The sequence below is a fragment of the Thamnophis elegans genome, chromosome 1 (genome assembly GCF_009769535.1).
Source record: "Thamnophis elegans isolate rThaEle1 chromosome 1, rThaEle1.pri, whole genome shotgun sequence".
Classification (NCBI taxonomy): Eukaryota; Metazoa; Chordata; class Lepidosauria; order Squamata; family Colubridae; genus Thamnophis; species Thamnophis elegans.
In genome coordinates this window covers 74,956,286-74,973,230 of record NC_045541.1, presented here as the reverse complement: position 1 = coordinate 74,973,230, position 16,945 = coordinate 74,956,286, and the positions used below count along the sequence as shown (strand labels likewise).

The 16,945-nt window shown below is 43.4% G+C and overlaps 1 protein-coding gene across 1 annotated transcript in view; it reads right to left on the bottom strand.

The window, feature by feature from the left end:
- LOC116505435 (sodium/hydrogen exchanger 10-like) overlaps positions 1 to 16,945 on the bottom strand; it is a 104,101-nt gene that overhangs the window by 26,873 nt on the left and 60,283 nt on the right. Inside the window, exons 17-18 of the mRNA XM_032212670.1 lie at positions 13,744 to 13,939; positions 383 to 571 (exon numbers count right to left, since the gene is read on the bottom strand). Of these exons, the coding sequence (XP_032068561.1) occupies positions 383 to 571; positions 13,744 to 13,939 (385 nt within the window). The remainder of the gene's footprint in view (positions 1 to 382; positions 572 to 13,743; positions 13,940 to 16,945) is intronic.

The window sequence follows — 16,945 nt, the reverse complement described above, 5'->3', positions numbered from 1 at the left end:
GTCTTTATATTATTTCAGATTCAAACTCTCACGAATACTCAAGAGATATGAACAGATGATACTATCTTTTTATGGGGACTGTTTTCATGAAGTTTATAATAAAGCGAAAGACAGAGATAGTTGAGAAGCATATTCAGTGTCTCTTCATGTTCTGTGAATAAGATCTGGTAGTACATCGAGCCTTTCCAACTTATGGACTCCATAAGTGTTTGGTCTGCGCTCCCAAATTAGCAGAGAACACTTTAAATGAATTTAATTTAATTGAACAGTGAAACAATCCAAAGCTTACAGTCAATAAGCATAAATAAACAATGGACTAAATGGATTTAGTCTGAAACAAACAAAAACCTCAATTTTTCAACAATAACATCATTATGTTTACCTTAAAGAGACGCAGAACTCTTACAACACGAAGAAACCGTAATATTCTGATAACATAAATAATAGCATACGTTGGGCTAACTGAGTTAACGATATTGATAATTACAACATCTACACTTCCAATGATTATGATTAATACATCAAACTGGTTCCAATGATGATTGAAATAGTTCCTTCCCACTACAGATATCTGTTAAAAACAATGCAATGATACTAAATAGACAGACATTAAATGTAAATATCACAAGACTCATGTTAAATTATATATTTGTACTTGAAGTTACTGTATAATAAAAATTATCACATAGATGTTATAACAGTAGGATGCTAAATGATACAGTTTACACTTTTAAGAGTGGACTCCTGCATCACTATATAATCCACAAATTATTATTTATTGAATTTATGTGCTGCCTGACTTCCAGCACTCTAGGGAGTTTACAAATGATTTAAAGCATGAGAAACATAAAAAGAAGAAGAAAAAAGGATAGAGATGACAGAATACCAATCTGAGTGGAAACAAATGAAAGCAATCTAAGTTAAAAGGAGGCTCTACTCATCCCTATCAAAGGGCAGATCTTCAGGTCCCTTTGAAACAGGGTGGGATGATTTTGGAGAAACCTTGTGCCAGAGTGCAAGCAATGCAACACAGAAGGTGCACTTCTGGAGTCCCAACAGATTGCATTAATTAAAGGAACCTAGAATGCATCAACCCTGCCACTTTGTTTTGGTCCGGCAGATACTATGGGAGATAAGCAGTCCCTCAAACTCATCCCAGATCACACCAGATGTGCCAAGGCATCTCAGCCTAACTGCCCAGTTTAAATCGAATGCAGAGTGGATCCGAGTGGTTTGATCTTCCAAATAGCCTAAATAATCCCCACAGAGACCCAACAGATATTCTGAGGAGTTTACCTATCCAATAGGAACCAGAACACCCAAAACAGAGCTGCTGGACAGTTATCAGAAGATGCAAGAAGGGCAGATAAATATTTATGTTTTGCCATCCTTACTACCACAAGATAATCCCTAATACAGGCTTTCACCCATATTTGGTCAGACTCACAATGAGTCTTCCTCCAACGGTGCTTCAGTCATCTTTTCAAGCACTACATCTCCAGAACTGCTCAATAAATGAAAGGGCATATTGGGATTAGCACACAAGAAGAGGCCACATAGGAGCAATATAACCCAGGGTTCGACCCATCCACCCATTCCAAGCAGTGACTAGACCTCATGAGAACCCCCCACCAGATCCTCAGGTAAAACCCAAGCCTAGATCCATCAATAACCTGTGTGGACCAATCAAACAAGACCTGTATTCCTACAGGGAGGAGTGGCACCAGTGAGGCAACAGACAACCAAACACTGATCTGTCCATAGTAACAAAATAATTTTAATGTCCTCCAGATCATACTTCAGTTGCCCTGAAACAAAACCAGATCTAGTGTGTGGCCTCCAGTAAGCATCAGGCCATCAATGATTAGGGGTAGGCCCGTGGTTGCAATGAAGGCAATGAATTCTGTCCTGGACTCATGTGTAATTGGGTGGCAGATTGAAATCCCCAAGCAACTTAGAATTGGGAGTTGTATTGCCATCCTATCTATGGAATTTAGCTCAGGCAAGGACAGTGCTCAGCAGGAAGGATAGTACAGAGTGATGATTGTGGATTGACATTTCATATTGTTGTAAACACAGGATTAATGATGACATAAGCTAATATCTGATAGTTCTAAAGACAGCTTTTGTTCCAGGTAAACTTTTAACCAGAATTCTATTCCTCATTGAAAAATACCCATTTGTGCACTAAATATTTCTTTTCCAGTCACAGAATAAAATGTTGCAGGAGGAAAATCAATCAAATTAACAAAAAGAAAATATAAGGAAATAATCTGAATCTGCAAGGATGTGGTCAGGAAGGCGAAGGATTAGCATGAACAAAGTCTTGTTCTAAATGCTGAAAATAACAAAGAAGGGTTTTGGGGATTGGTCTGAAACAGGAAAAAAGTCAAGGAAACTGATGACCCATTGTTTGGAGAAGAAGTCAAAATTGCAACATTTTCATTTGTGAAAATCAGAGAGAAAGCTGAAAGCCTTAATTCCTATCTTGCATCTGTCTTTTCACAAAAGACAAAAAACAGTACAACAGTATAATTGATACTATGGGGAGAAGAGAAATGAAGATCAAAAGAGATAAGGAACTGGTGAGAAAACACTTAGTTGTTCTAAACAAATCACATTCTCTTGAATGAGATGGATTACATTTCAGGGTGTTAAAGCAACTAGTGGGAGCTATCTCAGAATCATTGACTGAAAGCTTAAATACAGAAGTGCCAGATGCTTGAAGTAGAATCAACACTCCTCTAACATTTAAAAAAGGGAAACGATAGACACAGGAAAGTACAAACTAATCAATCTGATACATAATACCTGGTAAAATCTTGGAAAAAAGGAACGTTGGTCCTACCTCAACGTTCTTCTCAGCGTGGCACAGGAGGGTCCAGAAATGGGAGTTCAATCCTTATTTGCCCAAGAGACTGAGCCACACCTCCAGTTTTCCCTGCTGACTTCCAATTCCGACAAGGCGCAGCTCCAAGTAGGGAAACACAAGAACAGGCCCTGCCCTCAGCATAAATAGCTCTGGGGACACAGACCTAACACATCAAACAAGGGGGGGGAATCTGGACTGTCCTGCGCCACGCTCAGGTAGGACCAACATTTCTTCTCCAGCTGATGGCGCAGGAGGGTCCAGAAGTGGGACATACCAAAGCGGCAGTCCCTAGGGCAGGAACTCATTGGTCCATGGTACCCGAGGGATAATAACAAAACAAACTAGGAGGTAACAAATCAGGTGCCAAACCTTCGTCATCAGAGAGTTTAGTCTCCTTTTGTTCCTCATCTTCCTGGATCGGAACCTCAAGGAGGGAGCGATATGCTGACTCTGTAAACCGCTTAGAGAGGGCTGAAACCCCTATGAAGCGGTATATAAGTCTAACTGCTATTGCTATTGCTATTCACATTTGCCTGGCCAGAGGAATGACCCTGAAGGGCATTCGCAATGCGCAATGGCTCGATGAATAAGAGATTGGATATTATCAGGTAGGTCATCAAATTCACCCACAGAATTGCTAGGCCCAGGCCTGGGCGCCAGCTTATGCTTGTGACCGATATGGGGGCAGCATCCAGGCAAGCAAATGGTTGACACTCATCATCCATGTCCTCCACCTCCGAAAGGGATAGTGAAATAGAGCTGGCCCTTGGGGACCCAGAGAGCCTTGAGGGAGGAGAGGGAGAGAGTGGGAAAGAGGGGGGATCATTCAGAAGGCAAGGGGGCCTTATCTCCACCTCCCTGCTTGGACTTCTTCCCAACCCCTTTACCTCCCTGCTTGGAGGTAGATTGCTTTGCAGGATTGGAGGATCTGATGAGGAGACCCTCCTCTTCCTGGAGCTTTTGGAAGGAGCAGCATGATCCTTTTCCTTCTGCACCACTCCAGAAGGGCATTCCCCAGGGGAATCAGCCATCGTAAATGTGGAAAAAACAAACACATTAGAACCAGGCCCTGCGACTGCTGCTCAATCTGCAATCTTCTCCACAGATACCAGCAATCGCAATGAGCCTCGTGGCTGAAAAAGGTGCACCACCCTTGTGACTCAGCAGAGGACTTCCCAAAATAGCCACCACCTCATGGCCACCAACAAAATGGCCACCACCATGTGGTTCTCCCCAAAATGGCCACCATCATGAGGTTCCCCCCCCCAAAATGGGCACCACCATGAGGTTCTATGCTCATGTGGAAAGCCATGAAACCAAGTCTGGTGTTCCCGGTGAGGAGAAAACAATCCCGAGAGCTCTGGATCGGCCATGCAGCTCCGCCACAAGATCTGCAGAAGTACCAGCGCTCTGATCGCACTCCCCCTTGCCTGTCGCATCGCTGGCAGCCTGCTATTGTCTCTGAGAGTCAGAGGAAAGTCAGAGCCTCTGAGGGAGCTCACAAATAGGTGACCACAATGGGAAAATGTAAAAGGACATCACAGTAAAGTCCCGATAGCCGGCGCAGCCAGCAGCACCTTAGTAAGAAACCTCCGGTAAAAGGCTCCAACAGGCCCCGTGTTCTAATTGTCTCAGACACAAACCAAATATGGTGAAAAAGAACTTATGAGCCAAGTCCCCCACCATCCATCAGTCAAAGCAACAGAGAAAAACGTAATTTAAAGGAAAATAACACTAAAACTAAAATACTAACTCTTGGGCAAGACTGAGTCAGAATTGGAGTGCGCATGTGCGAGAACCAAGATGGCTGCGTGGCTTTTCTCGTCGTGAGCTTCTCCGACGAAAATGCCTAAAAAAACCTCCGGCAGCAATTCTAAACTGGAGAAAGAAGGTTTGCCCGGGATGCTTAAGACTCTGGAGACCCAGGAAGACCAGCCAGAGGTAGGGGTTGCCACTCTGGGACGACCCTGGACGACGCCGGCTCCAGCGACTCTGGCGGTTTCTGTGTTTTTCCAGCTTTTCCGGCTGTTCCGGCTGTTTGACAACGAGGGAAAGAATTTCAGCCGGATAACAGCGACGGCGCTCCTCGGAGGCTTTGTCGCCTATTCCATCTCTCTGCCCTATCTACGAGTGGCGAGGACGGCAAAGACGAGGTCTTGGAGAGACCGCTCCTGTGCTGTGCAGACCGTGGCGATTCCAGTAGTTTCGGAGGCTCTGGTGATTTTGGTACTACTTTGGCCGTTTGATACCGAGGAGGCAGGCTTTATTCTGAGAACAGTAGCAGCGTTCCCTGGCCATTTTAGTGCCTGTTTCACCTTTTTGCTTTGCCTGCCTCTGACGGTGAGATTTTGGGAACTCCCTGGGGTGGTTTTACCCCCAGAAAGAAGACCCTTGGGCTGGGCTACCATTGAGACTGCGGGTGGACAGATGATGGCGGCATTGGGCATCCTCATTGAATCCCCGCAGCATCTTTTAACTTACAGTGCCCAGCTGGCTGAACTTCCGGTTTCCTCCTCAAACCGACAAACAAACCGACATTACTTTAGAGGACGTGGATTGGGGTTGGGTGCCTGTAGAGACTGCCCAATTTATGGGACTGACTGTGACTGCCATCATCACAACTCTCACAGACGCCCTCCCCTTCTCCCTGCTTTTCCCAGTGGCTTAGCCTTCGTTCTTAACATTACTATTGTCTCAGTTCTAACATCATTATTGCTGACTGTGAAGCCATCTGTGGAGAACTATTTGACCTCCCCCGGAACTCGCAATTTTAATAGAACTTTCGTGCATTTTATAACTTTTTCCTTTCTTTCTCCTTTCTTAACAAATCCCCTTCTCTTCCCTTTCCCCTCTTCCTTTCTCTACCTCTAAACCTTAATTTTTTAAATAGGTATGCTGAGTATATGGGATTGTATGTGAGTGTGTGTGTGACCCACTTTTATTGCTATTACTGTTGTATTTGTGTATTTTAATAATTATGTGGGGACTGGTTGTGTGAGTGTTTGAGTATGCTTGATTCGGAGGACCTGCTGGGGAAGGTGGGGGGTACCGGGGTGGTTGGGGGGACCATGGCCACGGGAGTGGGTTGGAGCATTGCGGTCATGACAGGGAGGGGCAGATATGGCGGGGACTTTAGGGCTAGCCATTACCGGGGAAGGAGGGTTCGCTACATTACAGAGATCCCTCCTTCCAGCCCTATGAGTCCCACTCCAAGACCAGATGGCGCGAGTAGCCAGGACCCTGGTCTCAGGCTGCTGTTGCTAAATGCCAGGTCTGTTATTCACAAGGCTCCTCTCGTCCGGGACTTAATTGTTGACGAGAGGGCAGACCTGACATGTATTACTGAAACCTGGCTGGGCACAGAAGGAGGAGTCCCCCTTGTAGAGATGTGCCCAGAGGGATTTCAGGTGCTTCATCAGCCGAGAGCCCAGGGAAGGGGTGGCGGTGTGGCTATTGTTATCCGGGAGTCTCTGTTACCTCGTAGGGTCCCTGCTCCGGAGTTTGTCGGGTGTGAGTCCCTGCTGATAAAGTTGGACCTCAAGGGTCAAGTGGGTTTGCTGCTAACGTACCTGCCTCCCAACTGCGTTGCAGCATCCCTCCCCTCGCTCCTCGAGTCAGTAGCCGAGCTGGCAGTTGAGCTCCCCAGGCTTATAGTTCTGGGGGACTTTAACTTGCCATCGCTCGGTGAACGCTCTGATGGGGCGCAGGAGTTCATGGCTTCCATGCAGCCATGGGCTTGACCCAGGTAATTCGGGGCCCAACCCATACAGCAGGTCACATGCTCGACCTCGTATTCCTCTCGGAGCAGTGGATGTGTGATCTTGGTCTGAGGGGTAATGAGACCATACCCCTGTCGTGGTCAGACCACTGCCTACTGAGGCTTGACTTCCGGAGGCCAAACCCCCACCGTAGGGAGGAGGAACCGACCAGGTGGTTCCGCCCCAGGCGACTTATGGACCCTTTGAGGTTCCAGACGGAGCTTGGGGTAATTCCTGACGCTCTCGCCCACAGTTCGGCGGAGGCTCTGGTTGCCGCCTGGCATTCGGCAGCATCGGAGTCTCTTGACCGGATTGCGCCACTACGGCCCCTCCGGGCCAGTGGATCCCGGAGACCTCCTTGGTTTACCGAGGAACTCCGGGAGAAGAAGCGCCGGAGGAGACGCCTAGAGCACCTGTGGAGGTCCGATAAGTCCGAGGCGAACCGAGCACTTCTGACCACCTGCACCAAGGATTACATCCGGGCACTAAGAGCTGCCAAAAGAACGCATATCTCCGCCTTGGTTGCGTCCGCCGAGTCACGCCCAGCCGCCCTGTTTAGGATCACCCGCTCCCTCCTTAATAAGAGGGATGTGGGAGACCCCTTGCAGGGTAGGGCTGAGGACTATGCCCAGTTCTTGGCGGACAAAGTTGCTCGGTTTCGGTCGGACTTGGACTCCACCGCAGTAGATCCAGCCGAGACACAGGGGGATTACTTGGCAAACCATCTCTGGGTTGAGTTCCAGGATGTTGCCTCCGGGGATGTGGACAAGGCCATTCGAGCTGTAAGTGCCTCCACCTGTATTCTGGACCCGTGTCCCTCCTGGCTGGTTGCCAACAGCAGGGAGGTGACACATGGCTGGATCCAGGCGGTCATGACCGCCTCCCTTCGGGAGGGGCACTTCCCCGCCGCACTTAAAACGGCGGTGGTGAGACCCCTCCTGAAGAAACCATCCTTGGATCCAGCCATTTTAAACAACTATCGTCCTGTCTCCAACCTCCCCTTTATCGGGAAGGTTGTTGAGAAGGTGGTGGCCTTCCAGCTTCAACGGGCCTTGGAGGAAGCTAGTTATCTTGACCCCTTCCAGTCCGGCTTCAGACCTGGTTACAGCACAGAAACTGCTTTGGTCGCATTGACCGATGATCTCTGGAGGGCCAGAGATGGAGGCCATGCGTCCATCCTGGTTCTCCTTGACCTCTCAGCGGCTTTCGATACCATCGACCATGGTATCCTTCTGCGACGACTGCGGGAGGTGGGGGTGGGAGGCACTGTTTTGCAGTGGTTCTCCTCTTACCTCTCGGACAGGTCGCAGTCGGTGTTGGTCGGGGGGCAGAGATCGTCCCTGAGGCCCCTAACATATGGGGTGCCGCAGGGTTCGGTCTTATCCCCCCTACTATTTAACATATACATGAAACCGCTGGGCGAGATCATTCGGAGGCACGGGATAAAATACCACCAATACGCGGACGATACACAATTGTATCTGTCCGCCCCGTGCCAACTCAATGAAGCGGTGGACGTGATGAGCCAGGGCCTTGAGGCCGTTAAGAGCTGGATGAGCGCTAACAAACTGGTACTCAACCCGGACAAGACCGAGTGGCTGTTGTGCTTCCCTCCCAATAATTTGGCCGACATTCCAACACTCAGGCTGGGGGGTCAAATTTTATACCCCTCAGACAGGGTCCGTAACTTAGGAGTCCTCCTGGATTCACAGCTGACTCTCGACCATCAGCTGTCGGCTGTGACCAGGGGGGCATTTGCCCAGGTTCGCCTGGTCCGTCAGTTACGGCCCTACCTGAACCGGGAGGCTCTCGCAACAGTCACTCGAGCCCTTGTGATCTCTAGGCTGGAATACTGCAATGGGCTCTACATGGGGTTGCCCTTGAAGAGCATCTGGCGACTGCAGTTAGTCCAGAATGCAGCTGCGCGAGTGATAGTGGGCGCACTCCGGTTCGCCCACATTACACCCATCCTCCGCGAGCTGCACTGGCTACCTGTCGGTCTCCGGGTGCGCTTCAGGGTACTGATGACCACCTTTAAAGCACTCCATGGTAGTGGATCTGGATACTTGAGAGACCGCCTTCTGCCGATTACCTCCCTCCGACCGATTAGATCGCACAGGCTGGGCCTCCTCCGGATTCCATCCGCCAGTCAATGTCGACTGGCAACTACACGGAGGAGAGCCTTTTCTGTTGCAGCTCCGACCCTGTGGAACGATCTCCCTGTTGAGATTTGTACCCTCACCACCATCCAGACCTTCCGCACAGCCCTCAAGACCTGGCTCTCCCAGCAGGCCTGGGGATAGGTTTCCAATTTACCCGCCCGAGTGTTGACTGTTGAATGCATGTTGTGGTTTACCATTTTATTTTTGGTCACTTATTGTTTGTCTCTGGTTACTGCACACCCTTCCCTTGTGATTGTAAGCCGCCCTGAGTCCCCTCAGGGAGAAGGGCGGCCTATAAGTCTTAATAAAATGTAAATGTAAAAAAGCAGGGGAAGCTCGAGGCATGGCTTCAATTCTGACTAGTCTCTTGGGCAAAAAAGGATTGAACTCCCACTTCTGGACCCCCCTGCGCCATCAGCTGGACAATAATCAAGCAGTGATTTGCAAGCACTTAGAAACAGTGTGATTTTGATTGGCGGAAGCAGCATGGATTCGTTAAAAACAAATTATGGCACAAAATCTTAGTGTTTTCTTTAACAATGTGACTAGGTCAAGAGAATATTTTGGATGTACTGAACTTTCTTCAATAAGGTATTTAATAAAGTATAACACAGTAACCTTCTTGATAAGCCATAACAATGTGGATAGATGATCTGACTTAACACATAGATTTACAATTAGCTGAGTAACCATAACCAACACATGTCCTTACTGGGTCCATATCCACAAAGAATGTGATGTTCAGTGGGATAACTCATGGTTTTGTCCAGGCACAATACTCTTCAACTTATTTATAAATCACTTGCATAAGAGAACAGAAGACACACTCATAAAATATGCAGATGATACAACTTAAAGGGGACTGTTAACACTCCAACACATGTCCTTACTGGGTCCATATCCACAAAGAATGTGATGTTCAGTGGGATAACTCATGGTTTTGTCCAGGCACAATACTCTTCAACTTATTTATAAATCACTTGCATAAGAGAACAGAAGACACACTCATAAAATATGCAGATGATACAACTTAAAGGGGACTGTTAACACTCCAGAAGACAGGCTCAAAATTCAAAAGAATCTGATATACTTGAAGATTAAACAACAAATGTCCAACAAAATGTTCAGAGGTGAAAAATGAGAGATTTTGGACTTAGATAGGAGAAAACAGACACACAGTTTACAAGATAAGCAGTAACTAGTTTAGCAGTATTACTTGTGAAACAATATGGATATCTTAGTACACCACAGATTTGAAAATGAGCCAGCAATGTGCTGCAGCTACCAAAAGAGCCAATGCATTTTTTGGCTGCATCAATAGAGCGGAGTATCAAAATCACAGAAAGTGACACTACCAGTCTATGCTGCATTGGTCAGATTACATCTGGAATACTGTGGTGAGCTCTGGACACAATTCAGAAAGGTCACTGAGGAACTGGAAAGAATACAGATAAGAGAGACAAAGATGGGAAGGGCCTTGGAGGCTAAATCCTCCGAAGAGCAATGGAAGGAAATTGGCATATTAAGTCTAAAGAAAAGGCTAAGAGGAAACTTAACAGCAGCCCTCCAATACATGAATGGATATCTCAGGGGTGAGATTGTGGATTTATACTCCACAGCACTTGAATATAATACAAGATCATTTGGGTGAAAATTTTATAGTGAAAAATCCAAATCTGAAACAAGAATGAATACCCTGTGAGAGCTATTAAGCAGTGGAACATCCTACTCCTCAGATTGTACAACCATTTCTTTTGGGTAAATGAGGTGTCCTGCACCATGCAGAGGATTGACATAAAAGAGCCCTCAAGTCCCTCTCAACCCTATGATTTTATGATTTTGTTACAGCAGAACTGATGTAAAATAGTGCTTCCAATTTCCATCTCAGACATTCAGAAGAGCATTGTGATCAGCACGTACTGAAAAATGTAAGAAAATAAAGAGTTATATTCCCCCTTTCTCTTTTGCTAAAAGTTATTCCCCAGTGAAATTTATGTCTCAAAAAAAAGGTAAAGGTTTTCCCTATTCATAGCTGACTCTAGGGGGCAATGCTTATTTCTGTTTCTTAACTGAGGGAGCTAGCATTGTCCGAAGATGTTTCTGCAGTCATGTGGCCAGCATGACATCACATCGCAGAACAGAGCTTGAGGTGAAACACAGGACACTGTTACCTTCCCACTGAAGTTGTTATTTATTTATCTACTTGCATTTGCATGCTTTAGAATTGCTAGATGGGCATGAGCTGGGACAAGGATAGTTCGAACCTAGGCTGTCAGCTTTCCAACGGACAACCTCAGCGTAACAGCTTAGCCATCATGACCCCTTATGTCTCAAAACAATGTCTAAAATTACAGTAGAATTGATTCAGAAAATAAATACCATTTACAAATTTCTGTCCCTATCAACACTGATTAGGATCAGCCTTGGAGGAAGGAAGTGAACCAGCATAAAATTATGCCACTCACCCCCCAACTCCTTAAATTGGCCCCAAAGGATACTATGGTTGAGGGTACTGAAAGCCACTAAAAGATCAAGAAGAACAAGAATGGATGCACCATCTTTATCCTCCTGTCAAAGATCATCCATAAATTGTGACCAATGCTATTTTTGTCCCATATCTAGGCCTACTGAAAAGGGCATAGATAATCCATTCCATCCAGGATCCTCTGAAATTGCAACACCACCTTCTCAACCACCTTCCCTAAAAAGGGAAAACAAGAGACGAGACAAAAATTCCCCAAACAGTGGATCTAACTATTGTTTCTTGAGGAGGGGGGATACCAGCGTCTCTTTAAAATGTGCCAAAATATCCCCATTGTAGCCAGAATATATTGTCCTTCAATCTGTATTCTTGATAGATTATCAGCAGGCTCTGAATGACAGGGTTAAAAATTGTTCTCTGTAAGTGCACCTTCTCTGACCAAAGTAAATGCTGTAAATACAGTAATCTGCCTCTTTTCTAGGAAGCTTGGCCTAGGAAGCAAAGGGAGCAGTATCCTAATGGCCTTTTCCATGTAACTCTGGTTGACAGAAACTGCACTTCTATTTTAGGAGGCTATTTTCTAAAGATAAAGATCTTTTTCTAGCTTTTCAACTTAAAAACCAAACACCCTAATTTGTGATTAGAACAAGTGATTAGAAATTAGACATGAATTGACCAATGCCCTCTTCTGTTCCCCTAATGCAGCTTTGTGCCCGCTTAGTTCTAAAGAAGATTCTGAGCCTTCCTTATGGTACTCCTGCTACCTATCTTAGAATGAAAGTAGGCCTATCCTCAATCTCTGTTAGAATTCACCTTGCACTGTTGAGGAACAAAAAATTAGGCTTCCAAAAATCTCATTAAACTGTTAATTGTATAGAAAGTCTTTGAGTTACAATTGTGGTGGAGCCTGCCCATCAGAGCCATAACTCAGGAAACTGTAAATTGAGTCACTCATATGACTGATTTTACATTTTTTTGCAGCAGTCATTAAGTGAATCACCATGTTCATTAAGCTAACACAATGGTAGTTAAGCAAACCAATGGTTCACTATGAATGAGATAGCTGTTGTAATTCCAAGATCATTGTGGGGAAAGGCAGAAATCCCAGGGAAAGTGCATGCAGATGCCATGACCTGAAGGCAGGGAAGGCCTAAGAGTTCAGGTCACATGCAGCCAAGGGAGGCTGGGGAAGAAACTGACCGGGGTTTGCCCATGCCACACTTGAGCTACAGGTGGCTAGGGAAAGTCTGGGAGGGTCAGTGACAACTGTGCATGGGGTGGAGGTGGGGGGAAGAAGAGCAACTTGCAGCCTTCCCTACTAGCTTCTTCATTGAGTTTTCTTGTGGAAAGCCAACAGAAAAGGTGACAAATGAACATCATCACATCTCAATCATGGCAATGAGGTGGACACCCTGATAGTGTTCGTGTGATCACATGGGGCCAGAATTTCACAGACCAATCATATATCCATTTTTTCAGTAATTTGAACAATTACCGGACAAATGGACATAAGCCAAGGATTCCCTTTACATCTGTTTACTTTATACCATAGCTTCCACTTATCTTTAAGGAAAGTTTTTTACATGTCCAATGGGGAGAACCTGTGCCCCTGTTATGCTGACCAAGTAGATGAGATTAATAATTATGTCCTCTACTGACCTATCTAACATAAAATCAAAAATAAAATGCTGATGACAAAAAATTTTATGGTGCAGGATACTAAACAACCAAATTACCTTCTCACAGGCACAATTCCAATTATTAACAATAAGATCAACTACCTTGGCCATGCCTTCTTTTCAATTTAGAAATGAAACTTTAAGCCCCCAATTGTAGTATTAGTTGATTCCTAATTCTTTTGTATGCTTTCTTTACTGTTGTTTACAATTTTATTGTTAACCAATTTTATTTTTCTTTTCTGATATGTCATGTTGTTATGGCCTGTGGTCAACATAATAAATTATTGAACTATGGACTAGCAACATGTGAACCTCAAGCCATAAAATAGATTATATTATTATATATCTCAATAAAAATAGTTTAGCTTTCCATTGTAGCTGATTTCCTGATCTCTCTTGGCTGGTTAATGGTTCTTTCATATTTCCAGCTTACTCTCTTTTTTTCCCTTGTTCTTGAAACATATAGAAAACATATTGTAATATATGCGTATATTATCACCTTGATAAGATCACACGATGCTTGAATTAAAGTTCAGCAAAAGGCAAAATATTAAGTTTAGAAAAGCAATTACTGCAAAACACTGAAGAAATGATAGCACTATATTTTATATTTATAAAAAACACTTAGGCTTCAATACATACTTTTGAATAACATATATTTACAACATTTCTAACCTGCTTTTCTATTGCAAATAAACCAAAAATGCATATTCTGGCTATTGAGTATATAGTAGGCATGTTTATTTACATTATTAATAAGAAATATATAATTACTTTATGTAGTTTGTACCTTCAATAAAGCTTCCAGTATGTACAAAGCCAGAAAATAATAGTTGCACATTTTTAGTTGTGGAAAAAATGGTGTATCGGTAGAAAGTATGAAGTAAAGAGCAATTGGAAAACAGTTCAAAAGGGTTACCGTGAAACATATATATTCAAATTCCTCCATTGTCACTAATTGGTAACATATTTTCATAATCCTGTTTCTGTGAAAGAAAAAAAGGTTAACATGCAATTAATAACAGTCTTTTAAGCATCCATTACTTTTCATTTCTTAATTCTATTTATGGACAGTGATCAACACTGTCCAAAAATCTTGCTCTCAAAGATTTTTCTTATTGAATAATTCAATAAGAATCCAATTCTGTGATTTTATGGACAGTTAAAGATGCTAAATAGATAAGTGAACTCAAATTACCACAATAAAAAAGAATGGAATGGAGTGCTTTGCCCACAAAAAGATACAACTTCTGTCAAAGGAATTACATCAACATGAGGTAAATTGCCCAAAATATTTTTTAAGGATGTTGAGGGATTATAAGTATACGGAGGTATAAAATTGTGATTCCAAGGAATATATGTTCTTTTCAGAAAGACACAGATCTTTCTTAGAAATAGATGTTTCTAAGTATTTCCAAGATGATTTATATGATCTGAAGAGAAATCAAATATAATATTTCTACAAAATAGTTATTATGATAACCATTTTCAGATTATAGATAGTCTTCGATTTACGATGTATTTTTGATAAAAGACTGGAAAACTTTTATGAAAACTTTTTGCTGATAATAAGAAAAAAAGTAAAAATTATGATTTCTGAATTTGATTGTTGCAAAAGCATTGAATAAGGGGTTGAAGGGATTTTTGTAATATTAAAGAGGAAGAATAATGACTTCATAACTGCTGTAAAGGTCTGCAAAAAAATTTTTTCCAAGAGCTGTTTTGGTTATTCCATGTAATCTTTATGTTTTTTGGTGTGCTGAATCCGAAAATAACCTCCATTTTGTCATAGGACATCACGTTTCCTGACAATTTAGGTAACTATGTTAAATAAGGCAATACCTCAAAATAAATGGAAATAGACTTATAAAATTAAAGTTTTATTACAATATTTTCATTAAAAAACCTTTTTTTGAACTGAAATGAGCTCACCTACACACACTAAACTCGATTCCTCTTCCTTGTGAGGCTCCTCTTGGTGCATTTACGCTTGTGAGTAGCATCTGGAATGTCTCTCTGAAGCATACAACAGTAATGCCATCATTGTAATGCTCCATTTTCCCTGGTATCTCCTTTCCATCTCTTTAATGTCTTGGTGGAATCGTTCACCTTGTTCCTCACTCACAGCTCCCAAATTTTCAGGAAAGTAATCAAAGTGCGACAGGAGGAAATGCACTTTCAAACTCATCAAGCAACCTAAAGCTTGAAATGCTTTCAGAATTCTTCCGACGACCTTTTTGTAGTGAGGATCTTTGTTATTGCCTAAAACCTTCTGTACGACTTTTTAAAATGCAATCCACCCTTCTTTTTGAGGATCCGTCATGGTATTGACAAACTCTTGATCAACTATAAGCCTTCTGTCTGGTCCGACGAACACACCTTCCTTCAATTTTGCCTCCGACAGACATGGAAACTTGGTGACCAAGTATTTGAAGCATTCTCCATCTCTTGGAAGTGATTTTATGAATTGCTTCATCAATCCCAATTTTATGTGGAGAGGTGGTAGAAGAACTTTATGGGAAGGTACCAAAGTTTCTCGGAGGACATTTTTTCACAGACTGTTAGCACCCTCGGCTGTCAACTCTTTTTGGTCCAGTGATTTTGTTGGTCTCGACTATCCCATAGACACAGAAAACAAGGGTATTTGGTATAGCCAGCTTGTTGCCTGAGCAGCATGCACAAGACCTTCAAGTCCCCACACACTTGCCAACCATGGTCTTCATATTTAAATTTACAAAGAACCAATTCCAAGCTTTCATAGGCTTCCTTCAAATGTATGGAATGACCTACAGGTATGGAAGCGTAAAAACTGTTATGGAGTAAAACTGCTTTGAGACTTCTTTTAGAAGAATCTATAAAAAGACGCCATTGCTCTGAATCATATTGGATTTTAAATTGACCCATCAGACCTTCGACATCGATGCAATAAACCAACTTGTCTTCCTGGGCGAAGTAACGAACAAACTTCTTTTCATGATGTCTGAACCATGAAGATGACACTCCTGGCAACAATAAATTCCTGCTTTTCAGCCTTGATTCAGCCTTGGTAACTCAGTGGCATCTTTGGGAAGATTCAAGTATCTTACCAAATCATTCATCTCCTCCTGAGAAAACAATTTTGGTCTTGTATCATCTTCAAAGTCAGAACTTGATTCATCATCAGGTTCAGTTATGACTTCACCTTCATCGGAGCTAGGTATCTCTTCCAAGGTAGCAAGGGGTTTGGGTACTGGTATATCTGTGCCATGGAGGATGGGATGAATTGCTGAGTGAAGATTGGGGTATGAAATGGAATGCTTCCATTTGGAATTAAACCCTTTCACATTGCATGAACAAAAGTAACAGTCATCACTATGGTTCTTTTGCTCTCGCCATACCACAGGAATCCCATAACGGAAAGGTTTTTTCTTACCCTTGAACCAGTTTTGGAGGTCCTCAACACACCCTTTGCACACTTTATGAGGCGCCCAAACTTTATCTTGATCTCCAATTTTTAGTCCAAAGTGTGCAAAATATACTTTTTTCACAAAGTCTGTAATATTCTGCTGTTGCTTCAACACTGTATATTCACCACAGATGAAACAGAAACTGTTTGGCAAATTAATACACTTTCGCGGAGCCATAACATAACGGTTGAAGAATGACGAGCTAATATGAATTGTGATGAAAAAGTGTGAACAGCCTAGAACCAAGAACCTGATGATGATTCATGCACAAATGTGGAATGCAGGAGAGAGCAGCTCTGTGTCTGTACACGAGATGTCACAGTGCGGGCCACGCCCCCTGCACTGACTGGAGATGCTGCTATCTGCCCTGTGTCTCCCTCCCACTGGATTCTTCAGGAAAGATTAACTGCTTCTACCATTAGAAGCACAGACTTAAAACTTGCTTAGCTTATGTATATATTGCTGACCATTAGATTTACAGTGCTATATTTCTTTTACATAACTCAGACAAACCCTTTAAAGGTTTTTTGGCATTTTATATCTTAA